Source organism: Carcharhinus amblyrhynchos, chromosome 19 (assembly GCF_965287045.1).
Source record: "Carcharhinus amblyrhynchos chromosome 19, sCarAmb.v2.hapA, whole genome shotgun sequence".
Taxonomy (NCBI): domain Eukaryota; kingdom Metazoa; phylum Chordata; class Chondrichthyes; order Carcharhiniformes; family Carcharhinidae; genus Carcharhinus; species Carcharhinus amblyrhynchos.
In genome coordinates this window covers 11,318,660-11,346,604 of record NC_137342.1, presented here as the reverse complement: position 1 = coordinate 11,346,604, position 27,945 = coordinate 11,318,660, and the positions used below count along the sequence as shown (strand labels likewise).

The window sequence follows — 27,945 nt, the reverse complement described above, 5'->3', positions numbered from 1 at the left end:
GTAAAACTTCTACTTAGAACCATGTGATACAGATGGGGGAAGTTCTTTTAACCCACCTTGGTTAATCCATCTAGAATACTCCCAGTATGTTGATGCACTCATGCATCGTGAAATGCGAATGGCACATTGGCGCACCGTAAATCGGAAAAGTCTAGATAGGTTTTTCAGGTTTTTGTTGGGTGAATTATTTGGGCTTCTAATTTCAGTGTTAGCAATAATTTTGACCTTGAATAATTAGATATAATTCTTTTCACTGTTTTTAATTTATTTGTTGTGCTGTTTTGTGTGATTTTTCACAGTAAGTTCATTGCAGTGTTAATGTAAGCCTACTTATGACACTAATAAATAAATTTTAAGAAAGAGGGAGGAACAACCTCTTTTCATTAAATGACTCTCCATTCAGATTTGGCCTGGATATCTGCAGTTCGGGTGAACCAACCTGCTGTGCTGAGACGTGCTGAACAAATACAGACAAGGCGGAATTTGAGCAAGGAGTGGCAAGTAAGTATTTAATTTGGCACTTTCCTCACCGATGGAAGACCCATGGGATTAATGGGGCGATGGCTTGTGGAGATGAAATTGGCCCAGAAAGCAGAGAGTATCAGTGGATGGCTTAAGACTGAATGGAAGTTTACAGTTGTGTTCCCTCTCAAACATTGGTTGATTTTCAGAGTACAATGCTTGGTGAAATGCATTAATAACTCGGGTGTAGCGGCTCTAATTTCAAAGCTTGCAAATGAGACAGAATTTGGGAAAGTAGAAAGCAGTAAGGAGGATAGTAACAGGAGGACATAGGCAGACTGGTGAAATGAAACAACGAACATGAAGTGAAATTTAATTAGATATATGAAGTGATCGTTTTGGAAGGAAAATGAGCAGAGATAACATGAACTAAATGATGAATTTTTAAAAGGGATGCAGGAAATGAAAGAACGGGGTTTGGTATACACAAATCAGCTCCAAGATACAGTCCATTCGTTAGTTATAGCTGTTATTTTTTGGACAGTACTAACTGATCATTGGTTACTATTACAGAGAATACATAGCCAAACCCCCATTGTGAAGTTCTGTACAAGCACAAGAAACATGCACAGCTTAACAAGTGAAGTTTCATATGCTGTGTTAAATCTAAAAGATCTTTCTGGTCTGTGTGACTCCATATTGCACCAAAATTAGAAACTGTCTTTCATAAGTAATGAATGAATTGCTTTTGTGGATATGAAATTGGCTGAGAAAGCAGGGAGTATTGGTGGACAGTTCAGACTGAATAGAAGTAGTGATGAATTGCCTACTCTTTCTGGTGGGATTAGCAAAACTAATGAAATCACATCAGTCATAAAATTGTAGTTTAAAGCATCCCCTTGTCCAACTGTCCTGGTGTTGCTTAAAATGATTTCTCAAAACTCCCTTTTCGATATCATTTGCACCTCCATAACTAAACCTTTTATAATTTGGGTGTCTAAAACCGGAGATAAGTCACTTTCTTAATTGACAGAGCATGTGGCCTGAGCATTGTATAGTTTGAACATGGCTTCCTCAGCTTTGTGCTGTACCATTTTCACTTTATAATTCAGCATCTGTTTACTGGTTGTTGCTCAGTGGATTTGCTGGAGCTCTTGTTCAGGCTTGGGTGGTACGTGGTTAGCACTGCTGCCTCACAGCCCCAGGGACCTGGGTTCAATTCCGACCTTGGGTGACTGTGTGAGTTTGCATGTTCTCCCCGTGCCTGCGTGGGTTTCCTCTGGGTACTCAGGTTTCCTCCCACACTCCAAATATGTGCTGGTTAGGTTGATGGGCCATGATAAATTGCCCATTAATGTCAGGCGGATTGGGAAGGTAAATGCATGAGGTTATGGAGATAGGACAGGACCTAGGTGGGATTCTTGTCGGTGCAGGCTCAATGGGCCAAATGGCGGCCTCCTGCACTGCAGATCCTCTGATTCTAGGCTGTAGTTACCTGATAACCGGCTTTCCTTTGCCACGTGTTTCTTTTTAAATTTGTGCGAACATATTTAGTTATTTTGTAAGCTAATAACCCCTAAACATAATTTGATCCCAAAAATCTGTATCTTGGAGGTATAAAAAAGTAAAATCCCAAAATCTGAAAATTGAAGAGCTCTGCAATATCTTGGAAATGTAGTAAGATGCTACATTAATGCAGGTTCTTCCTTCAAGTATAAAACAGTTGGCTTGCCACTGGGCAGCGAGAGGCCGAGAGTTATTCTGAGCTGTAAACTGAAAGACCTCTTCTGTAGATGTGCACTGTTTTTCTCTTGTGCTGTCTCTAAATTGCAATAAATCATTTTTTCACGGTGCTCGTTCCTGTGTAGAAAGTTTTGACTGAATCAGCAAATTCAGTTTGTTTTCCGACCTGACCCAGCGACTCGTTGTAACGAGAAAGGAATGGTGGAACTTGATGGGGCAGATTAGGAATTTTCACCAGTTGGTGCTGCTGATTTTTACAAAATGAGCTGTGTGGTTGTTGAGAAATATTTACACTGATTCAACACTCCATAAACACGATGCACAACATTTGCACATTCCACACTATTTGATGTAGCACAAACCCTATTTGAGAGTTTGAGGCTGAGGCTTGAAGGTTATTTCTAAATATCCACCATCAATGGTGCTGATTGTCAAGGAGGTGTGAGCTCTTCTTGAAAAGAAAAGGATCTATCTAATGTGTTTCTTTCTAGCAGTGAGTTTTGACTATATATCTCTCAGCAAATTACTAACGATCTTGAAAACCCCCACTTTTACAGATGCACCATAGAAAGCATTCTTTCTGGTTATATCACAGCTTGGTATAGCTTCTCCTCTGCCCAAGATCCCAGGAAACTACGAAAGGTTGTGAATGTAGCCGAAACCATCACCCAGACCAGCCTCTCATCCATTGACTCAGTCTACACTTCCTGCTGCCTTGGCAAAGCAGCCAGCAACATTAAGGACCTCACACACCCCGAACATTCTCTCTTCCACCTTCTTCTATCAGGAAAAAGATACAGAAATCTCAAGTCACGTATCAACTGATTTGAGAACAATTTCTTCCCTGCTGCTGTCAGATTTTTGAATGGACTTACCTTGAATTAAGTTCACCTTTACACCTAGTTATGACTGTAACACTACATTTCTGCACACTCTCGTTTCCTTCTCTATGAACGGTATGCTTTGTCGGTATAGCACGCAAGAAGCAATACTTTTCACTGTAAACCAATACATGTGACAATAATAAGTCAAATCAAATCATTTACAAAGCAATTCCAGTTGTGCTATTTGTAGGTGGATGCACCTTCAGAAATTGCAGCCAAATCTTGAATTAACTTTGAACTTGTGCAAAATCTATATGCTGGAATAGTAGATAGTATGATGCTTTTCAAAATATAGATTCTACTGTTTAAAATTTACATGGAAGTGTCAGGACAATAGAGTTAGAGCAGATAGTCTTGATTGAAGAGCTAGCACTGGAGTAGGCATAATGGGTGAAATGGCCACTTGTGCTGTTGTTCCTTTGTCTGCGTGGCAATCTGCTTCTTTGCCAGCTTTCTGTTCAGTTTGGTGTACCAGCTGATTCTGTTTCCTTTGCTGAAACCCTTCCCTCAGCTGGGCTTTGCAATGATAAGCCCTTCTGCAAACAGGCCTGTGCAAATAGTTTGCGTAGCTTATTTCTGATTTATGTTAAGTCTGTGTGACTGTGGGGCACACGCAAGTTTCTTTCAATGTCGCTTTTTTTATTCAGTGCTGCAATCAGTTAGATCAGAATTGATGTCGGAGAACCAGACTAGTCAAAAGGCCAAAGTTCTACTAGTCGCCAGTTTCAAGAATGCTTTGTCACTATCTACACCCTTTAGAAGATTGGAATGTTCACTGACCTTGTTAAGAAAAAACCTGTTCGAACTATGTTTTTAAATACTCTATTCACATCAAATAGCATGAAGTACTAATTGGGCAGCATGATGGCACAGTGGTTAACACCGCTGTCTCACAGCCCCACGGACCTGGGTTCAATTCCGGCTTTCGGTCACTGTCTCAAGTTTGTACATTCTCCCTGTGTCTGCATGGGTTTCCTCCGGGTTCTCCTGTTTCCTCCTACAGTCCACAGATATGAACGTTAAGTGGATTGGCCATTGATTAAATTGCCCCTGAGTGAACCAAGATGTGCAGTTTAGATGGGGTTAGCCATGATAAATGTATGGGATTATGGGGATAGAGCTAGGGTAAAATACTGTCAGAGAATTGGTGCAGTCTCGATGGGCTGAATGGCCTCTTCTGCACTGTAAGGATTCTATGATTTTAGGTGGGTAGTGGGACAGAAAAGCAATTGTCACATTAAACACACAGTTCAGTGATGCTCTACCTACCTTTGTCAGAGATAGGGAAGGACACATCTTTTGCATCAGGATTCAGAAGGAGTGCAGCTGTCAGATTTGTGATGTATTCCTGCTGTCAAAGCTGACGATTGTGAATGTAGGATGTTTTGTGTCATAGCAGAAAATGAATATCTGACCAGCACGCCAATCTGATTCTTTATCCCTATCCCCTCCCGTTTACCTCCTGTAATTTCACAGGCTGCATGGCTGCTAAAGGCTGTCACCTGTATCGACCTCACCACACTATCTGGTGATGACACGCCTTCAAACGTCCAGAGGCTCTGCTACAAAGCCAAACACCCAATCAGAGAAGATCTGCTGAAGAGTCTGAACATGGATAATAAAGGTAGGAGGACTTGAACAATGTTGAACACCTTCAATTGGCACTGTTTCTTTTAAAGTAATTAAGAAGCCGCTGTGACCCAAACAGAACATGGCGATGGTTACTTCTGCCTCTGCGCACTACTGGGCTCCTAAGGAAATTGGGCCATGGGGTTTAATTGTGTGTCAAACCATACATCATTGTCTCCTCAAAAATGCTTGTCTTTGGGAACAGGAGAGGATTTTCTTGACATTGGCTTCTGAGTTCTATTACCTTTCCCCAGCAACCTCTGCTAATAACGATTTAGTTAAGGTAAAGCAGGAGATCGCTTCTTCTGATAAGCTGAGCTTTGACTCTGCTCTCTTCCCAAGTCCAGTAGGCACTGCACCCCTTTCTCTCTTAGTGTAAAAGCCATTTGGCAAATCTTGATGCCAAATAGTCACCTGACCTTTCATTTAAAGACCACGACGTTGCTAAGGGAAAAATACCTTGATCTGACAGTTAATGATTGTGGCGTTTACTTCAGTCTTTTCAGTAAACTCCAGTTAATGCATTCAAAGTACAATGAGGTTTAGAGTTATGATAAGCCACTGAGGTCTTCAAACCTCTTTCTTTCGCAACATGCAAACTCCCTATGTTACACTGAGGGAAAGCTGTACAAAGCCACCCCTGATCTCCGTAAATAATCCAACCAATCTCCAGAATATCATACATTTTAATCTGAGTATTTTGCCTCATTTCCTAAACTGTTCTTTCCTTGGGGAAAGATTTGGGAACTGAGAGAAACTGGAGCTCCTGTTGCAGTGTAGCTCCAGCTTTTTGTTTTCGTGGATCACGCATCAATTTTGAATCTACATTCCTGCTATCCTAGAGTGGGTGATGCGAATAGATGGTGATGTTTTGATTTTAGGATTTGTGTAAAAGTGGGGTAACAGAGTGCTAAGAACAGCCTTTGCAAACTTCTAGTCCTGTGAAGTTCAAGTGGCGCTTCTAAAGCAGTAAGAAATACTAGTATAAATGGGTGTGAGAGGCTTGGACATTGCGGGTTGGTGTGGCAGTGTTCATGGCACACAGGCTGCAGTCAACTCAATTGCCGGTGTACCCTGTAGTAAAGTGTTTTTGATTAAAATGTGTATAATTCATAAAGCGCTTCTGTTTTAACAGGAAAACATTAATGCCATAGTTGTGGTGTATGGTGGTGCTTTGGGTTTATTTTCATGGTGTATGTGTAGTTTACACGTGCTTACACATACTGTTCAAATTATTAAAGAGTGAATAGTTGATCTGTTCTGTTTTTGTAGGTATTACTACTGGTGCAGTGTGTGTTTATCCATCTCGGGTGTCTGATGCAGTACAAACATTGAAGAATATAGCATGCAATATCCCTGTTGCATCAGGTATGGAAGTAACTTCACCTTTTTATGAAACTCTAAATATGTTAAACTTTTTAAAAAAAAATGCGTTAAGTAAATATTCAGGCAGTAAATCCTCTGAAAACTGCTGATCTAGATTTTTTTTATTGGTGCTATTTTAATATTCACTGTTTAAATTATGATTTTGGAAAATGTAGGCTTGTAGATTCTGTTGTTAACACTGAATTGTGGTGTTCTGCTCAGCGTCCTCCCTCATCCAAAACTCACTTTTTCGGCCTATGCAGCTGTTCTCCTCTGCCCATCTGTAGCTCCTCTGCCCATCTCTCGCTCTCCTCTGCCACTGAAACCTTAGTCCAGCCCTTCATTAACTCAGCTGGATTTATTCAATGCTCTGTTTGGCCTGTCTGGCCTCCTTGCATCAACCTTCAAGTGTTAACTCATCCAACTGCACAGAGCTCACTATCCTTCACTGTAGTTCGTTCCACATACCCGTCGTTCCTCCCTTTTCCTTTTCCTTTCCTATAGCTTCATTGCCAAGCATGTTAATCTCCTATCACATCAAGCATAACTTGGTTCCATTGGATCGTCATAAACTCCTGCTGCCATTTGTGCTACATGCATCCTCTACCCTTCCAATGTAGGACTTGTCCTGTCATCTACTGCACAGCTGCATTCCTGCTTTCTGGTATTCTGTACCTGGTTCCCAAATACTACTTTGATTGTGACTTTGGTTCCATACTGATTTCTGTATGCCCTGATCCTTCTCATGGGATTGCTTTTCATGGAATCCCTTTTGTCTTTAATTATTGCATAATGTTGTGAAGCACCTTCCTGTACACAGGTTATACCACAGAAATGCACCTTACTCCTTTGCCTCAATTCTGCTTCAACTATGACTTTTTTTAATGCAACAGTGGCAACAGGTTTTCCTGCTGGACAGACACCACTGGCGATACGTTTGCAGGAGATAAAATGGGCTGTTGAACAAGGTGCAAGAGAAATTGATATTGTAATTAACAGAACCTTGGTGCTGAAAGGCGAGTGGGAAGGTAAGAGTTGTTCAATTGTTTGCAAGTGAGAACTATTTAGATGATGTTTGTGCTTTGTTTAAAAATAAATTGCAATTTATACTACCGTGACCACCTGCCTGCATTCTCTCCTGAACTGGCCACTGGAAAAGGAGCTTTCTGGCATATAAAATGATAGTTGCCACTAAAGCGAGCTGTTCGTTAAACGGAGGGTGATATTCGAACCTCTGTTCTTGGCATAGAGCATGGTGAACGTGCATTAAAATTGTGGTTACTACATTTCTTATGCTGCAAGTAATTCCTTCATTCCTGGGGACATTGATCAGAGCAAATAGAAGGTGCTTCCCAGGAGCAGGAAAGGAAAAAAAATTAAGGGTAAATTGTTTTGCATTACTTGCGTTTGCAGATATTACAAGTGTCCTGTTGGATGCTTCGCTGTCTCAATTACTGGGCTAATTTTCACTTCTGCTGCAGAGCGTTTTCTGCTTGATATTTACCTACCAATTTAGAAATACATGTAATTGGTTACAGTAGCATAGCGGTATTGTTTCTGCCTTATTAATCCAGGGGTCTAGACTAATCCTAATGAATGCAAATTCCACCATGGCAGTTTGAGAATTTGAATCCATGTTTTCTTTAAAGTATGAACAGTAGAAGTAACCATGAAACTATCATTAAAAATCCAATTTCTTTATTCTGGGGAAGGAAACCTGTGGTCATTAGGTTGCCTGGTCTATATGTGACTTTAGTCCCACACCAACTTGTTTGACCCTTAACGATCATCTAAAGCGTTCTAGCAAGCCACTCAACTGTGCCAAACCACTATAAATATCAGGGTTTTGGGTACGTCGGGGAATTTCACAGTAACTTTATTGCAGTGTTAATGTAAGCATTACTTGTGACTTGATACATAAACTTTTTTTCACAGTAGGAACACATAAGAGACGGGGAGTAACATATCAGGAACAGTGCATTGGGGAACTTTGAGAGCAGCCTTCAGAGAGTAGGTGTTAGAAATGATACACTGGGGAAAGTGCCCCATATGCACCAGGGAAAGCACCTTAGGAAAAAAGGGAACAGCACAGTCATATTTGTAAATTGCTGTTTAAAGTTCTCAGTATATATGTATTGTGCTTCTAGAGCTGTATAAGGAGATTCAGCAATGTCATGATGCCTGTGGAGAAGCCCACATGAAGACCATCTTAGGAACAGGAGAACTAGGATCATTAACAAACGTCTACAAGGCTAGCCTCGTAGCCATGATGGCAGGTAACTTAAAATTTTGTTTGCAGCCTTGCAAATATTTATATAAAGTTCATAAGAACATAAGAACATAAGAAATAGGAGCAGGAGTAGGCCATCTAGCCCTTCGAGCCTGCCCCGCCATTCAATAAGATCATGGCTGATCTGTTGTGGCTCAGTTCCACTTTCCCGCCCTCTCCCCATAACCCTTAATCCCCTCTCTTATCAAGAACCCATCAACCCGCTTCTTAAAAATATTTAGCGAGGCAGCCTCCACCACTTCAACGGGCAGAGAATTCCAGAGATTCACCACCCTTTGAGTGAAGAAGTTCCTCCTCAACTCCGTTCTAAACCGCCTCCCCTTTATCTTGAGGCTGTGCCCCCTAGTCCTACTCAGTTGGTACTACTCTTGCATTTTGACCGTGAAGTTGGTGAGTGCAAACTTACTATTCAAGGTTCATACTTCAGTACTGGAGAGGGAGAATTATATTAGAGGACATGTCAACTTTTGGGTGAGAATTCAGTTTGGCCTGGCCTGTATTTTCTGGTTAAGTAGGGCATGAATGATGTTGTGGACTTAATCAGAAATGAGTAAAGCACTGGCCCAGATTTTTCCATTCCCAGGTGATGGGAAACAGGATATACCCAGGAAGATTTGCTTGGGGACCTCTTGGATGTCCCAATGTCAGGAACCTGTAGGAATTGCCTGGAATGTTTGCAATTCCAGTGGGCAATTCACATACTCCCCGGGACTCTCCAGACAAGTGTCCAACTTGAGTTTGAATCTGAGACTTTGGATAGTTTTGACTTACTTACCTAGAGTTACCAGACTATGTTGGACAGAAAAAGCCTGGCCTAACACCTGAATAATTATACAACTGACCCCGCCCTGAGTCATCCGACTACCCCCATCCTTCCTTCCCCGACCGAGCCTGACTAACCCCCACCATCTGACATAACAACCTCTTATGACCTGATCTGACCACCCTATCCATCTGTCATCATATCCGTTTACTTCACCCACCTACCCACTCTTATCCTCTTAGCCACCTAGTCCCTTCATACAAAAGCCTTCCTCTATACCTTTCCAAGAAGCTTTGAGACCTTTGAACTCTTACTGGCTACAGCGGCTGGTGCTGTAGAAAGTAGATGTAGCTTCTATGCAGATTCTCCTTGCTGCTCCCTCCGAGGTTTGCCACACTGAGTCAGTTCTGCACTGTCCTCCGTCAGTAGGTTGCTCTGAAAAATCGGCAAGATGAATGTGATTTAGTTTTTTTTTGTCTGTTCCGGGTCAGAAATATGGTTTCCGATCCTGATCTGGGCCATTGTCTGTCTTCAATTCACAATGCCAGAGTCAGATTATTGTGTGTGTGTGATCCTAATGTTTGCTAACTGGCTACACTGGACGGTTTGTGTAGCATGTTGGGAACTTTCTGAATGTGTGCGTATACAGCACTTTGTTTCAATTGATTTCATTTCATTGTATTTTCCTTTTTTGAGCAAGACCATGGGATGGTCTTTTCCAAGACCACTGCTACCTTCATAAAGAGGTGCGATGTATTGATTTGTTGGTGCACTGTCATACTTGACCAGATCATACGTTCATGATGGTGAAGGGAGTACAAACTTTCTAGTCTTAGATGAACTTTTCAGGGAAATGAAGCTTTTCCACAAGGAGTGAGAGAAAATGATCAAGCTGGTCGTGTATCTCTTTGCGGCTTGCTAACTTTGTATTTGCAGGGGCTCAGGAGGATTTCCCCTGCCTCTTGACATTTCACATAGAGGAAGGTGTGATTTTCAATTGAGAAGAATGGGTGATGGCGAGTGCACAGAAATTTACATCAGCTGTTTTGACCAATGTTAGCATTATGCTTGCCTGACCAGTCTGTGTGAAGTCCTGCAGTGTTATGTTACGTAGCCATTTGACCCATTGTGTCTGTGCTGGCTCTTTGACAGAGCTTTCCAATATTCTCCCCTCTTCCCTGTTGTTTCCGCACAGCCCTACAATTTGTTTCCTTTTCAACTATTTATCCAATTCCCTTCTAAAGTTATCACTGAATCTACTTGAATCATCCTTTCAGGCTGCATGCAGCAAATCGTAATGCACTGCGGGAAATACATTTCCTCTGTTTCTTTTTCTTGTTAACTTAAATCTGTGTCTTCTGCCTACTGATCTCCCACAGAGTAGGAACAGTTTCTCCTTATTTACTCCATCAAAACCATTCATAATTTTTAATACCATTTCTAAATCTCTGCAATTTGGGTTTATACAGTCTCTTCATACCAGTGAGCCTTCTGACTTTCATTGTGGGAAATTAGGGGAAGGTGATGGCAGAATGGCATTGTTGCTGGACTAGTAATTCAGAGACCCAGAGTAGTGCTCTGGGGAGCTGGTTTCAATTTTATTGAATTTCCATTCAATGATAAGTCTGGAATTAAGAGTCAATTGATAACCATGAAACTATTGACAATTGTCATTTAAAGAAAAATCTGGTTCACTAATGTCCTTTAAGGAAGGAAATCTGCTGTCATTATCTGAACTGGCCTACATGTGACTCCAGACCCACAGCAATGTGGGTGATTCTTAGCTGCCCTCTGAAATGCTAATCCATTCAAGGGCAAATGAGGATGGGCAATAAATGCTGGCGTCCACATCCCATGAAAGAATCAAAAAAAGTAAAATTCCCAAAATAGAGGGCCAGCTCTACTGGATAAAGAGTCATAGAATCCCTGTAAGCTCACATATTCACCCTACTAATCTCCTGACACTAGGGCCAATTTAGCATGCCCAATCAACCTAACCTGCACATCTTTGATTTGTAGGGGGGAAGCCCACTCAGACACAGGGAGAATGTGCAAACTCCACACAAACAGTGACCTGAGGCCGGAATTGAACCCAGGTCTCTGGTGCTGTGAAGCAGCAGAGCTTGCCACGATGCCGCCCCAAAGCTAAAAGAAGGCACTAAACCTGAGGGACAGCACCCAATGCTGTATCCCTTTTTCTCCAAGCTTTGAGAACAACTACCAAGCCCACTTATTCAGAGGGTTCATGGAATGAGAAGATAAAAATTTCTGTGCCACTTCAATTGCAGTTTATTGTAGAAACATAGCAAAGTAGATCTTAGGAGAGACACTATTAGAATCATAGAAACCCTACAGTGCAGAAAGAGGCCATCTGGCCCATCGAGTCTACACCGATCACAATCCCACCCAGGCCCTACCCCCATATCCCTACATATTTACCCCGCTAATCCCTCTAACCTACACAACTCAGGACACTAAGGGGCAATTCAGCATTGCCAATCAACCTAACCCGCACATCTTTGGACTGTGGAAGGAAACCGGAGCACCCGGAGGAAAACCACGCAGACACGAGGAGAACGTGCAAACTCCGCACATTCACCGACCCAAGCTGGAATCGAACCCAGGTGCCTGGAGCTGTGAAGCAGCAGTGCTAACTACTGCTACCGTGCCACCCATGTTCTGGATCTATTCTGCCTTTCCTAATTGTGCTAGCTGTCTGGAGGAAAAAAAAGGCTTTTGACTTAGTCTCCATTCCCTTCTGCATGACATTGTCTATTCTTCTTTGAAGTATATATCCATTTCCCTTTTTAAAAGCTGTTATGTGTTTGGCTTCCATCATTTATTTTGCAGGGATGGGGGGAGGAAGTAATGTTACCTGCCCAGAAATACAAACAGCTGATCCTGTTTGAACCTGAAATAAGCTTCAATGTCCCATCCATTGCTGATCATATTTAATCCATCACTGCAATGTTGTCTAGTTCCACCCTGTCCACATCCCATCCACTACTGAAACCGCTTTGGCAGCATCACACTTGACTGTTCAAACACTATGGGGAGAGTGAGAGAGTAGTCAGGATAAATGTCAACTTGTCCAAAATTCTGCTATCTGTATTCTGTCCCATGCTAAGACTGACTGACTGACTGATCCCTTCACTTTGTCCCTGCTGCACCAGCTCTCCTTCCCCCAGCGTATTACATTTAAACAAAGGCAAAATACTGTGGGTTGCTGGAAGCTGAATCAAAACAAACTCCAAGTGGGTATCTGTGCAGAGAGAAACAGTTAAAGTTTTAGGTCAACAACCTTTCATTCGAGCTGGGAGAATTTGGAGATTTATTGGGATGGGGGAGCAGGGAGAGTGTGGATAAGAACAAAGATCTGTGATATTGTGCAGCAGTGATTTTAGAATCCACATGCCCCTGCTGAATGCTCTATCCCCTCCCTTGACAGCAGAGCTTCAGTCTCCATCTCAACCTTTAAAAAGCTTCTCAAATTCAATATTTCCAATCAAACCGCTTGTCACCATTCCTAATTAATTTCTCCCTATCTGCTTTCCCTGTGGCTGTAAGTAAAGCTCCTTGATATGCTCCTTTTATTTTAAGGGGGCTGAATGAATACAAGTTCTTACTGAAATCCCATGTGCTAATTGCCTTCAATGTAATAAACTCTCGTTTTGTTCTTCATTTCATAGGTCTTTGCCCTTCACTTACTAAGTGATAGTTTTTATTTAGCTTGCCCAAACACTTCTATGAACTGCCCTCAGTCCCTATTCTGGTACTAGTAAGTCTCTTCTGTACCCTCTCCACGGCCATTTATACTAAGGGACAGCACCCAATATTGAGCACAGTGGCCCGTAACTTCCTCAGAGTGGCAGTCAGTGGTGGATTGCCACTGTGTGGCGACGTAACCCACGCTTGAGTTCCAAAGCACTAGTCTCACCCAAACTTCCTGACTCAGGCCAAGTGAGACTGAAGAAGCAAAATGGGTCAGTGACTCCAGAAGCAAAGTGTAAAAGGAGTGGAGGACATTGACCCTTTTTTTTTACAGTGCTAACTGCCTTAAAGCAGGTGAATTTGAAAGGGATATTAAAAGGGAAAAGTTTCTAAGGTAACTGAATGGAACGTGGGTTTGAGGGTTGTGGTGATGGGGGAGAGGAACTGTGGGAGAGATGGGGTCTAGGGAGGACCTCTTGGTGGGGGGAGGGGGGTTGGGGGCGTATCATGTGGAGCTTGGTCTAGATGTTTAAAATAGATGCGCTGAAGTTTAGAAGTGCTTTTTTACCTTCTAACTCTGAATAACCGGAGAGTGTAAATTGTCAGAATGTCTGAAGTTAGCTGATTGAATTGCTTTGTAAGATGGTTCCCAACTTAACGCAATTGTCCGGGGGAAGCCAACCCTTTTGGACAATTGCTGGATAAACTCTAATGTGGGAACTTTCAAGAGGGATTCCCCAATGTACTGTTGGGCTTTCCACAAAAACCTATGCTGAGGAGCCAAGATGTTATGCCCAGTATTCTTTAGCTGTGACTCAGCCAGTGATTTGTATAGACTTGGTGTTTGATCTTTTCTTCACACTTATCTTTGTCAGCATATATACTTTCTCTAAGTGCTCTAGGGCTTTGGCTGGTTTGGATAATTGGAAGTCATTTTAATGAAACACTTTTTTATTTGATAAGCAGCCCCGTTATTCCCAGAGTAGCGGCAAAGGGAAATGTGCTCAAAATTGACAAGCTAAATAAAAGTAAAGCTCCTTGATATGTTCTAAAAGGAGCATAGAACATAGAACACTACAGCAGAAACAGGCCCTTTGGCCCACAAGTTGCACTGATCACGTCCATACCTACCAGGCCATAGAACTATCTGTAACTCCCAATCCCATTAAATCCCATGTACTCATCCAGAAATCTTTTAAAAGACCCCAGCGAGTTCGCCTCTACCACCACCGAGGGCAGCCGATTCCACTCACTCACCACCCTCTGAGTGAAAAACTTACCCCTAACATCTCCTCTGTACTTGCTTCCCAGCACCTTAAACCTGTGTCCTCTCGTAGCGACCATTTCAGCCCTGGGAAATAGCCTCCAAGAATCCACCCTATCTATTTCTCTCAAAATTTTATAAACCTCTATCAGGTCGCCTCTCAACCTTCGTCTCTCCAGGGAGAAGAGACCTAGCTCCCTCAACCTAAAATTTTACTTTAAGGATACTGTATGAATACAAATTCTTACTGAAATCCCATGTGCTAATTGCCTTGAGTGTAATAAAACTCTCGTTTTGTTCTTCATTTCATAAATCTTTGCCCTCCAGTTACTACTGGTTGGTGAGTCAGGAACTGGACAATACAAACATGTTAACCACAACGCTATTTTTGCTCATTTACATGATTTCTTTGTATCCATTATAGTGATGCATGTTGACTATACTTATTGCATTTATAATTAGCCAAGTATAAAAAATACAGAGCCAATTTTAGGACCACACACATGCCCTTCAGGTGATATTGAGTGTTCATCCCTAAATTTTCTGACAAATAATGGCATGAGCCCCCTGTATTTTCTTAATGAGCACTCTTTTGATCTATTATTTGTCTCTTCATCCCCCACATTTTTGACAATAGCAGTGAAGATCTTAAAAGTGAAAAAGGTGAAACTTCATTGAAATGGCTAAGGTTTACCTGTAGTAAAATATATATCTACAAGCAGAGATTGAGATGTTCTAAGTGAGGGCTGATAATGGACTTTGGCCCAACAATAGAACTGAAAATCTAAATAAGAAGACACCTTGGAAATTAATTTTCTGAACAAGGAACAATGGAAAAATAGTTAGGAATGCATTTTTTTAGAGAGAGGGAATAAAACATTTTTGGAATTTTGTCTGTAATACAGAGCACTGGGGATGTACGTGGAATGTCCACAGTTACCTTCTGGCATTTACCACTTGTGTAGACTACATTTTCATTGAGGGGCAAGATTAAAGGGGAGATAATTATTCACTCTGTGAGGAGTACAAGAGCTTGTATATCTTGTATGTATTTATTAGGCAGATAAACAGCATGTGGATTTCCATAACATCTTGTAGTATTTGAAATATAATCACATTACATGTGCAGACGTGAAATCTTATTGGTGTTCCTTCCCTCAAGTCCTTGAACATGTTGCCTCCGTGCTCATTATTCCCAGAACTCGAGCTGAATGCCTGAGGTTTAAACCCCTGTCACAATACCAGAATAGCTTTTAACAAAGACAACGGTAATCTATCCTCCTCATCTTGTTTGAAGCCTTTTGGTATAGTTTAACCTACCATTCTCCGATATCTCTCCATTGACATTCAGCTACCTGGTCCATTCTGGTGTCCAGTTGTAACCAGCAAATGGTATCAGTGGTTTCTCTTCCCACACCTGCAGGGCTAACCCCTGGTGACCGCCAAGGATCTATCCTTGGCCCGGTCCTATTTTTTTTCATTGACATGCTGCCCTATAACAACATATCTGAAAATGCAATGTCAGATTCCATATGTACACTGACAATATCCAGCCCGACTTTGCCACCACCCTTCCAGTATCTTAATATCATCAGACTTCTTATTCAGCATCCAGCACTGGATGGCAGAAAAGTCCACCAGCTAAATAATGGGAAGGCGGCAGCTGTTATCATCAGTCCCCACCACAAACTCCGTTCCCTAGCACTTACTCCACCTCTCTCTTTCCTTAGAAACGAAACCAGATTGCTCACAATCTTGGCATAGCCCTTGACCAGGAGGTGAGCTTCTTTAAAGTTTTTTTTAAGTTAATTTATTAGTTATAAGTAAGGCTTACATTAACACTGCAATAAAGTTACTGTGAAATTCCCCTAGTTGCCACAGTGTGGCATCTGTTCGGCTCAATGCTCCTAACCAGCATGTCTTTCAGAATGTGGGAGGAAACTGGAACACCCAGGGGAAACCCATGCAGACACAGGGAGAATGTGCAAACGCCAGACAAACATTGACCCAAGCCAGAAATCGAACCCGGGTCCTTGGTGCTGTGAGGCAGCAATGCTAACCACTGTGCTACTGTTCAAACCACATATATGCCGTCTCCAAGACAGCCAACCTCCACCTGACTGCACCCTCGTCTCAGTTCAGCCACTGAAATCCTCATCCGTGCCTTTGTCACTTCTAGATCTGATTACTCCAGTATCCTCCTGGTCCGCCTTCCGCCTTCTACCTCCCGTAGAAAGTGCCTTTTACCCATCAACTTCTTGCTCACTGGCTCTGCCAAATGGAGAAAAGCCCCAGTATTTTATGCTTTTCAGAACCCTCCTAGGCTTTGCTGCTCCCTTTTGTCTTTAACCTCCTACAGCCCTACAATCCTCCAAGGTGTTTCAACCCTCTGCTGCACCTGTAGTTTTTATCACTTCATTATTGACAGCCATGCCTTCAATTGCTGAGAACTTGAGCTTGGGAATTCCCACCCCCCCCTCCCCCAACAACATTTTCCCCTCTCTACCTTCCTACTTCCAGGTGCTCCACAACTACCTTTTATGACCCAAGATATCATGTGCCATAATATCATCTGACATGACAATATCATGACAATTGTTCAACAATTCAGTGTGGAGCACCTTGAAGTATTTTACTAACTTTCGATGTCCGCAATAACAAAACCAGATTCAAATATATTGGGTGTGCAAATTGAGGTGAATGTAGAAGATTTTTAGATCAGTTTTCAGTTTGGGAGCATTGTGCATCAGCCAGTATATAAATGCGTCACAAAATCGTTCTTTAATTTTGCAGTTTTTAAATTTTGCTGTAGGTGGTGCTGTTACTTGTGGTGTTTGTAATTTGTAACTTCAGATTAGATATTATTAAAGTGCTGAGTGCCATCAAGAGTATTTAGATGTGGATTCTACATATTCTGCGTAATCTCAACTCTTGGCCAGTTAGCACTTTTTTTTCCACTAGCCCATGAGAGAGGGGCGGCACAATGGTTAGCACTGCTGCCTCACTGCGCCAAGGACCTGGGTTTGATTCCCTGCTTGGATCACTATCTGTGTGGAGTTTGCACGTTCTCCCTGTGTCTGATTTCCTCCACCGTCTAAAAGACATGCCGGTTAGGTGCATTGGCCATGCTAAATTCTCCTTCATGTACCCAAACAGGTGCCGGAGCGTGGCAACGAGGGGATCTTCACGGTAACTTCATTGTAGTTAATGTAAACCTACTTGTGGCAATAAATAATAAATGTCCACCTGTGGCAACTGCCACTACCCTTGCCTGCTTTGTATCTTCATCCGTTATATTTTTTACTTTGTAAACCAAAAAGACAGGAATATGTTCTGACCCCCAAGCTGCCTCCATCGCACCTTCACAGCTGGCCAGCTGCAGCCACTTTGCCCAGGTCTGAATCTTGCGCGGCTGGCTACAGTCTGAATGAAAATTATTGAGACCAGTGAAGGCCAGCTGCCAGCCCTTGTCACTTTTTTTTGCGCGTATGCTAGACAATCTGTCTGAGTAGACTGCGAAATCCTGTGCTTCAAGGTACCCAGTAACATAAACACAAAGGTGACCTTGGTTAGCCCTCCCTCTTTAAGATCGACCCCTCTCAGAAAAGAAATATCGACCTCCCATTCGGGTGCATTTCCAAGGTGGTGCGATTCCACTTGAAAAGGACCAGGGATGTTTTCCCAATTTCTCAGCCAACATTTACCCTTTAGCCAGTGGCACAGAAGCAGGCTATCTGGTGGTTTATCCTCCTTTTGTATTTTATGATCTTGCTCAGTGCGAGTTGGCTGCAGCATTTCACTCCAGTCACTGCACTTCAACAAATCATTGGCTATAAAGTGCTTTGGGACTTCCTGAGGGCATGAAGAGGTGCTCTATAAAAGCAAAGTCCTCATTTCTTTCCTACAAGAATGCCGCACTCAACACCAGCTGAGAAACTCAGAGCCTGGTACTGCGCTCTCCTGCTCTGAGCAGTGAAAGCTCGGCCAGTAATTTGTGCAGTGCTAAAAGTGTACAATTGGTGTTTTTAAATTGCTATTTAAAATTCCTGTCCAGTAATTTAATTTCATTTTATTACACTCACGTCATGTTTGTCTGAAGCTGTTTCTGACACATCCTGAGCAGAGGAACAAATTGCCTGAATTTTATTTTTGTGGTGAGCAAACAAATAGAGATGAGGATGATGAGACTGCTAAGAAGGGAGAATCACATTATAATTGGCCTTGCTCGAGAAGAACTATTTTTCCTAAACTTCCTTATAATTGACTTAATAGAGTATATTGCAACCCAACTCTATTACTCCAGTATTGGTACGTGTCTTGCTTGCACTATGCAACTTTGTAGGTCAATAGTTCATTAAAATGCACATGGAGCTCCTTTAATGTAACTGGGTGAGCTGGACTGAAACATTCACCCTTCTACATTCATGTCGTCTTCACCCACCAAACGTTAATGCTGCCGTCACAATGGAGACCAGAGGGCCCACCAGTCTTTCCCATTTGAAGATTTGTTTCTTCCAATAGCCTTGTGATGTGCTTCCACTGTGTTGTAAATATGATATGTTTAGGTGGCACACAGGTTAGAACTGCTGCCTCACAGTACCAGGGACCCGGGTTCGATTCCTGGCTTGGGTGACTGTCTGTGTGGAGTTTGCACATTCTCCCTGTATCTGCATGTTTCCTCTGGGTGCTCTGGTTTCTTCCCACAGTCTGAAAGACATGCTGGTTAGGTGCATTGACCTGAACAGGCGCTGGAGTGTGGTGGAATTTCACAGTAACTTTATTGCAGTGTTAACATAGGCCTTACTTGTGACTAATAAATGATAAATAAATTAATTAAATAAATAAAATGTTTAGCGCTGTCTGCTTTCAGCCAGATAATCTGTGGTATCTCATTGTGGGATTGTACAGACATTGTGTTCTTTCTGTTTTGATCAGTTGAAGGAGTTGAATTACATTCACATGTCAAACCTGTCTATAGACTCTCCAGTTAGAAGATGAAAGTCCTCAACTGAATGGTAATTCTGCATTTCCCTAGGAAGTCATGAGGTCTGTACCTGAGATGCATATTCTAATAAAAGCATGTGTAAGTAGGTCAGTCAGCATCTGCATATAGAAAATTCATATTTTAGGTATTCTAGAATCGAAAAGTAGTCGAGTAAGATTTGAGAAATTGTAGGCAAAGGGTATACACTCCCTAGACGATATTTCTCCATGTTTTCTCTTTGGAGGTGCTGAACTGACCTGCATTTTCTGTGCTTGTTTTGGATTTCCATTCTTTTGGGTCTATGCCTGATTCTGTCAACATCTTTTGCATGCCAAGACTCCATCCTAGACTTTCCTGAACTGTTCTTCCTTTTGGAATTTGCATTCCAAAGCTTCTGTGAAATTTTGCAAGATTTGGCATGAGAGAAATAAGAATGACATAGCCGCAGCCTCATTGTGTGTCAGGGATTGTAACTATTTAAATGGCTCTGGTTTATAGAGAGCTCAAGGCAAGCAGAAGGGACTGCTGTAAGGGCATACATTCTGTATGCAATGTGGCTCAGGTCTTGTTTATAAAATTTGCCATGTACGTTGTGCCTACAAAACCTACAGAAATTAGCAATGACGTGTGATTGTGTACCGGAGTGTAATGATCTCCACTTTGGCTTTGTAACGTTCTATCCTAGAGTTGAATCAGCTAGCCAATGGGTTTTAACTGCCTCCTCCATTATCTTGTAAACCATTAAAACCTTATGACATTGGCGTCCTTCCTTGTTCGTTTGAATATTTCTGTTGTCTTTCCCCCCCCCAACTCTCTCTCAGCTTCCACATTTCCCCAGTCCTGTTTTACAGCGTGTTTCTCATTTGTGGAAACTTGCTCTTTCCAGTAACATGAGAACCGAACCATATGTTTTGGTCATCAGTTCTGAAACGCAGAGCTAATCCTTAAAGAACTGAAATATAATTTCTGTCTTTTATCATAATTGGAGATAACGCTGATTATAACTAATTGCATACTGATCTACTTTGAAAATTAATTTAACACTTTTTTCCCAAATAATAGATCCTTCTAGTCTGGTCTTTTCTCATTAAATAATCCGTGACTTGGAATTTTAAAATTAGAGTAATAATTTGATACATTAATCTTTGGAGTCAGTAATTTTATATCACTCTTCACATAGTCTTTTGGTTTGCAAATGAATAGTGCTTTAACTCTGGAAAATGTATTTAAAAAGCATTAGCCATTACGTGATAATTAAGAAAGATGAGTACAAAGGAAATAACACACAGAACATTTCTTTAATGAACTGAAAAATGTTAATCTTGTCCTGTTTAGTGATGAGGTGCAGAATTGCATTAAAAGCCCTTGGAGAATTGCAGCAAATGAATTTAGTAGTGGATGTAATTAAGACACATTGTGTAGCTCAGAGAATATGAATGATATCTATCTTTTTCATCAAAAGCTGATTATTAAATGTCAAAAGAAGAAAAAAATCTGATTATAGACTATATAAAAGATGAATTTGCCCGTGTTTTAAAAAAAAGAATAAAGTCTACCAAGGCAACATAAAAAGTGATTCCATATCTTTCGATTGAAAAGTCCTACAAAAGAATCTCACTTCAACAGAGATTTTCATTTATGTTTTGCAATGCTACATTTGGATTATTCAAGAGGTGGAAATGAACTGCAAGTAATTTTATTATTGCTTATAATTGGGGGTGCAAAACTGCTACTTTAGAGCTGTATGTTTTCCATTGACTCTTAATAGGATTCCTCTTTCACTGCATCTGTCTCTCCTATCAAGACTGATTAATATGGAAGGATTTGCTCTTGACTCCTAGGCATTTTGTTGCTCTACTTTGCATGTATTGTTGGGAAGTGATGGATCGGTCAACAGGTGTAGGGGAAAACCAATATTCTGGTGTATGGATCTCTGTACTATACATCACCAAAAGATGTAGTCAAGACATAGACAGCCCCCATACTTAATGTATACTTTTAAGCTTAAATTTCCTAAGTACTTCAGCCATTAAAAAAACCTGGACTTACCCATGCTTTTTTGATGTGCATTGTCATTTGATGAAATTTCATGCCACTTAGACACTTGTAAGATTGTTCTCATGGCATCAGCTCAAGGCCAACTCATGCAAGTAGCCTTTCTCCATCTTTTATGCTAGAGTTTCTTGCTTTTGTTTTTTTTCCTTTAAGTTCAAGAGTATTATGATGAAGTGGGTGGCACAATAGTTAGCGCTGCTGCCTCACAGTGCCAGGGACCTGGGTTTGATCCCTGGCTTGGGTCATTTTCTTTGGATTCTGCATGTTCACCCTGTCTATGTAGGTTTCCTCTGGGTGCTCTGGTTTCCTCCCAAAGACATGTTGGTTAGATGGATTAGCCATGCTAAATTCTTCCTCTGTGTGTCTGAACAGGCACTGGATTGTGGCAACTAGGGGGATTTTCGCAGTAACTTCATTGTGGTGTTAAGGTAAGCCTACTAGTGACACTAAATTTTAAAAGATCTGTAATCTATTAGTGACCCACACAATTTTTTTTAAGTGTTGCTTTTTTTTGTACTGATTTATCTTTAACTATTGTAAGCTGTTGTACGTGTTCAACTTTAAATTACAAAGTCCTGGGAATCATTTGTTTATCCTGTATGTCATGAAGATTGCAGCTGTTATCAAAATGGGGGTGATCACTGATATTGCCATTTTAAGAATTCTTCCTTGCATTACTTCTCATGTGATCCTGATTTCCTGCTTGCTTCACTTGTTCCCGTTGTCACCACAGGTGTATCTAAACAAAAAGCTCTCTGTAGCATTTATTCACAATCTCATTGAAGTTAATTTGTGGCCAAATCCCAGTTGTTTTACTCTTAACAGCATTATTCTCTGGAGGTTACGCCCAAATATTTAAGACTTCAGTTTGGCAGCCATAGTGACCTCTCTCCCTCCTATGGAGGGACAGTCTGGTGGACAGCATCTACTGGTAAAGTGGCTGCTTGGGAACACACTCCCTCAACACCAGCTGAAATCTTAGCTTCCACACATTGACATATGCTCCCTTTTGAACAGATGGCTTCTTGTGACCTTTTGATTTCTTGCACTAAAAACTGTCATTTTGCGCTTATTTCTGCATGCTGAGTAAATGAGTTTCACTCTCTAGTGGGGGATCCAATAACATATTGCATTTGGACTTGGAGACTGCTGTTTTAGGACATTGTCCAAAATAATTGCCCAAAGTATATTACGTCTCCAGAAATGTGTGTAGAATTTCATGAAAGCTTGTTTTGCTAAGGTTAAAAACATTCCATAATTTGGGATGCGGATTCATTGTAGATAAAACTAAAGGTATGCACCATCTCGGGCACCAATTTGTTTACTTATTAGGATGGCATGGTGGCACAATGGTTAGCACTGCTGCCTCACAGCACCAGGGACCCGGATTCGATTCCAGACTTGGGTCACCGTGTGGAGTCTGCATGTTCCCCCTGTGTCTGTGTGGGTTTCCTCTGGGTGTTCTGGTTTCCTCCCACAGTCTGAAAGACGTGCTAGTTAGTTGCATTGGCCATGCTAAATTCTCCTTCAGTGTACCCAGACAGGCACCGGAGTGTTTTATCAAAGGGATTTTCACAGTAATTTTATTGCAGGGTTAATGTAAACCTAACTTGTGAAACTAAGTAAACTTAAACTTATCAAATAAATGTTCTGAAAATAGTACATATTCTTATTATTGGTTTATTATGAGTTACCTCCTGAAGATAGCTTAATTTGGAACTGATTAGGTATGTGCGATCCAGCTTTATAACACATTTCAGTGCTCCATTGTCCTGCCTGCATCAAAGAAACAACTTGATTATTCTTGTTATATCTCATCACATCGTCGTGTCCAGTTGTGCATGTGCAGTCATCACTGTAGATGAACGTGGCAGTGAATTTGCGCACTGCAAAAATCCCGCAGCAAGTGACCGCGCAATACATTTTTGGTGGGGTTAGTTGAGGGACAGAAGTTGGTCTGGGCACTGGCTCCCATTGCACCTTCAACCACAGAAATATCCTTTCATTTTGGTTACTTCTGCTGTTTTATAATTAGGATCTCATTTTTAACGTCAGTGTCAATAATTTGGAACTACTTGCATTCACCAGAACTAGGCAGTCAATGACTGAGTTCAGCCTCTCATCTGGATCACGTACCTGCAGCAATGTACTGAGCGAATGCCGCATTGTTAAAGTCGTACTTGGATTGTTTGCCACATTCTTAGTTGGCTTGAACGCAAACCTTTGAATTGTGTAAGAGTTGCTACCATCTGTGCAATGTTGATATCCTTTGATTCTTTTTCTCATCGCTTTGCCCTTTGGCTTTTTGAGATTATGTACAAGCAAACTTTTACTCCTCGTTTATATTTACTGCATTCTTACTTTTTCTACAATTGTTGTTCGTTTTTAGTTTTCTTTGGGCTGCTTTTATCGGCAGTCCCCTGCAGAATTCTTGTGGAACCGTAGAATCCATAGAATCCTACAGTGCAGTCAGAGGCCATTCAGCCCATCGAATCTGCACCAACTCTCTGAAAGAGCATCTTATCCAGGCTCATCACCCACACTATCTCTGTAACTCCCTGCGTTTAGCATGGCTAATCATCTAACCTGCACATCTTTTGGACAGCGGGAGGAAACCCACGCAGACACTAGGAGAATGTGTAGACTTCACACAAGGCAGTCACCCCGAGGCCAGAATGGAAGCCAGGTTCTTGGCGCTGTTAGGCAGCAATTTGAACCACTGTGCGTCTTTGCAGCATGTTACTTTATTGAAGTATAATCTAGCACTATTCAAGTCACTGCTGTTGGAAGACGATTTTTGTAGCCAAGCTCATAACATATTTAAGTAAAGAATTTTCATTTTATTCAGCAGTTTGCCTCCGTGATAAGATGGCAGCTTTCTATTAAATTCATTGTATTTTAAATGTTGCTAATCTTTTTATTTTTCAGGTTCTGATTTTATTAAAACCTCTACTGGAAAAGAGGGGGTGAATGCAACATTCCCTGTTGCCCTAGTGATGGTGCGGGCCATCAGAGACTATTACAGCAAGATCGGTTACAAGGTACACCGGTAATTGGGAAATGTTTAGGAGTGGAATTTCTAATGTTCATTGTTCAGCATGATTCCAAGTGATTTTTTTTAAGAAGAATGATTTGTTTCCCTAAAAAAAAAGCAGAAACAGTGAATATCTGCAATTTCATTTTAAAAAAAATCACAGTTGTTGATGATTTGCTTGGAATGAAATCTTCAAATGTGGGCTTTCAGACCTGTGTGAAAGACAGAAAAATCAAGCTTTCTATTCTGGTTTAAACTGAAAGATCAAGGAGCTCTATTAAATTGACTTGTAAGTAGATTGGACCATGTAAAGTTGCAGGATGAAAAGTACAGTTCTAGCAAAAATTCAATTATAGTATTACAGAGTAATAGAACAGCACTGAAGTCAGCTTTGTATACAATTAGTAATGTAATTGCTTTCTTGGAGCTTGTACAGTTAGCTCAATGAAGATTCTTAGTGTAGGGCTGTGCATACCCTAGGCTTAGCACCATTTTTACCAGGAAACGTCAGAAGTTGTGCAGCCCCGTGTTATAGCTTAATCCATTCTGAGGAATGCAGCAAATTGTTTTAAAATTGCGAATAACTGAGCACCTCTCCGGAAACCCTCAACATTGTGTTAGTTTGAAAAGACTGCAAGCTCTTCATTGTTTTGCTGCGTGGTTTTGCTTGCATGTCATTTGTCTAAAGATTGTGTTTGAATTTCTGTGCTGTAGCATTTTCATTTTCAATGCAACTCACAATTACAGAATTTTAAGTGTAAACACTTTACTGCCAATCGAGTTTCTGTGGGTTTTTTTGGTATTGATTTTAATACAAAATTGAGCTAAAAATAGGCTCCACCACCTGAGCTGACTATACTGTCAGGATGAGTTTCAGTCATTGTGCATGTCTGTGGGCCTATGAGACGACTATTTTAGTTCTTTTGGGTGCAGAGTTACTACTTGAGAGAAGTGGATACTCAGTGAGACCTTGATGTCCTCATGTATCAGTTGCTGGAAGTAAATGTGGGTACAGCAGACAGTAAAGAAGGCAAATGATATGTTGGCCTTCATAGTGCGAGGATTTGAGTATAGGAGTAGGGAAGTTTTACTGCAATTGTATAAGACGTTGGTGAGGCCACATCTGTAATATTTTTGGTGTCCTTTTCTGAGGAAGCATGCCTTTGCTACAGAGGGAGTATAGCAAAGGTTTACCAGGCTGATTCCTGAGATGCCAAGTCCGTCATGAGGGCAGACTAAGTCAGTTAGGATTATATTTATTGGCATTTAGAAGAATGAGGTGGGGGGGGGAGTCTCATAGAAACGTAAATTCCAACAAGGCTAGTCAGGGTAGATTCGGAAGGAATGTTCCAGATGGTGGGGGAGTCCAGAACTAGGGATCGTAGTTCGAGGTTAAGAATTAAATATTTTAAGACTGAGGTGAAGAGAAATCTCTTCACCCAGAAAGCAGTGAATGTGTGGAATTCGTTATCACCAAAAGTAGTTGAGGCTAAAATGTTGAGATTTCAAGAAGAAATAAGATACAGTTCTTGGGGCTAAGGGAATCAAGGGATATGGAGGGAAGGGGAAAATCACGATATTGAATTTCACGATCAACGATGATCAAAATTAATGGCAGGACAGGCTCGAAGGGCCGAATGGCTTACTCCTGCCTCTAGTTTCTATGTCGTCACCTGAATGTCAATTTTTAATTTACTAAGAAACTGATTACTGGTGGTCTGTATAATTCAGTATAATTTTTAAATCATTATTCTCAGCCAATTAAAATCAGGTAACTCAGTTGGTGAATTGACTATAATTTAAAAATGCTTTTTTTTTCATGATAAACCCTTTTTTTTAGCCATATTAATTAAACTGTGCCTAGTTCCCACTCAATATATACTGTGCAAAATAATACATTCTGCAAAAATCTGTTTAATTTGTGCCTATGTTGCCAATTGTGCTTAAAGTTGAATGTGCTTGTGTGCCTTCAGCTGATAATGTAGTAATTTTTTAATTTTGCGCTTTTAAAAATGTACTTTATTCCTTGATGCTTTTGCTGCAAGCATATTTAATCATTACGTATTTCTTTCCAGAACTCTTGTAGTCTCCTTCTATTTTTATAATAGTTATTCACAATTTTATAGGTGTTAGGTAACAAAAGGGGCCAGCTCTTTTTAATTACAAGTAGCCCCAACCAGTGTGGTATTCAGTGCTGGATTTTTATATTTTCTCATTTGGACCCTCCTTTCTGTACCACCATTGAAATTTTAGCTGCCTAGTGCATTATTACATTAGGGCATTTGAAAGATTTTTTGCGTGATTTCAAATTAATTGTCATTAATGAATCCGATCCATACTAATCTACACGTCAAATGGCCGACACGTTAATGGTGCATACTTCCTGCAATCACTGCTTAAGTTTATTTCATGTTTGCCCTGCTAAAACTTTGGTAAGTCTTCATTAACAATATTTTTCATGTAGTTTCAACACTGCCATCTTGACGTTCTTCAGGCTAAGGTAACAGCAACAGTGAATTCTGACTGCCTGCTTCTGATCCGGTTTCGTAGAGTGATACAGGAGGTTCATTGACATGTGCCTGTCTTGGAGACAGGCTGGAGGGAGATGGAGTCAGCTGGAATAGATTTTCAATTTTAAGTCAGCCAGTCATGAAGAAATTATTTTACAACAGATGTTGATATGTCCTGTATCATCCCTAGGTGTATCGGTGTTGGAATGGCTGGATCTATTGTTCAACATAGTACTTTCATATTACAATAATCTATTAATGGATAACTAGGTATAGTAAGGACATAGTAGTAAATGAAGACCAGTAGAAAATAAAGATGAGTAGTTGCATTATGGTATATGAAGTATATGAACACTAGCAAACTAGTTGCAAAAGCTGATTGATTCAGCCTTTCAGTATTTTGATCTTTATAGTATCCACTATCGTTCAGAAAGAAAGGGGGGGCTGTTTAGTTATAGCCATGATATTATAGAATGGTAGCGCAGACGCACTCCCATTCCTGTGTTCCAGGTAAAAATGAGAAATTATTGTGCAGGAGCTTAAAAAGTATGGTGTAGCTCTGTGAACATTGTGTTGTGTTTTGCAGGTTGGGTTTAAGCCAGCAGGTGGTATTCGCAGTGCGAAGGATGCATTGACCTGGTTGTCATTGATCAAAGAAGAGCTGGGCAACGACTGGCTAAAGCCAGAATTGTTTCGACTGGGTGCTAGCACATTACTTTCTGACGTTGAAAGACAGGTTAGGATTCCAACAGCAAACCTTTTTGTGCTTTAATTTTTAACAAAGTTATATTTGTGCGAATTGCGTTTTGGCTTCTAACTGCTGCGATTGTTTTTTCACAGTGCAGTCAAGAGATCTGCTGTTTCCAAATATACTATTCTATTTGATTTTTTTCAGATCTATCATCATGTGACAGGAAGGTACGCAGCGACTCATGAACTGCCAATGGCTTAAAAGAGTATATCTAACTACCAGCCCAGGAAGTGGTCCCAGTTTTCATTCCCTGCATCATTTCTCCATCTCTGGATGTTACCTTTGCTGGAACTTAGTGAAAATGGACATCTTGTTCCTTTTCTAATCTCTCAGAATCAACTTTATCATAAAATCAGCTCAAATAGTTTTCCAAATTTTTAATATGTCGAGTTGTTAAAATTTAAGTGTTTAAAATATGAGTCTGGGAAAATTTACAATCTTTGTAGATTTTATACCAAAAGTATTAAAATTAAGTTCCTTTTGGGAATGTATAAACGATG

General features: G+C 40.9%; 1 protein-coding gene across 1 annotated transcript; it reads left to right on the top strand.

Moving 5' to 3' along the window:
* Positions 1 to 387: 387 nt before the first annotated feature.
* dera (deoxyribose-phosphate aldolase (putative)) lies at positions 388 to 27,945 on the top strand. The gene is made up of 8 exons (XM_080207841.1): positions 388 to 501; positions 4,566 to 4,713; positions 5,991 to 6,086; positions 6,977 to 7,111; positions 8,231 to 8,359; positions 24,079 to 24,191; positions 27,281 to 27,430; positions 27,590 to 27,945. Exons 1-8 carry the CDS (start codon positions 388 to 390, stop codon positions 27,644 to 27,646), a joined length of 942 nt encoding a protein of 313 aa, XP_080063967.1. The 3' UTR covers positions 27,647 to 27,945.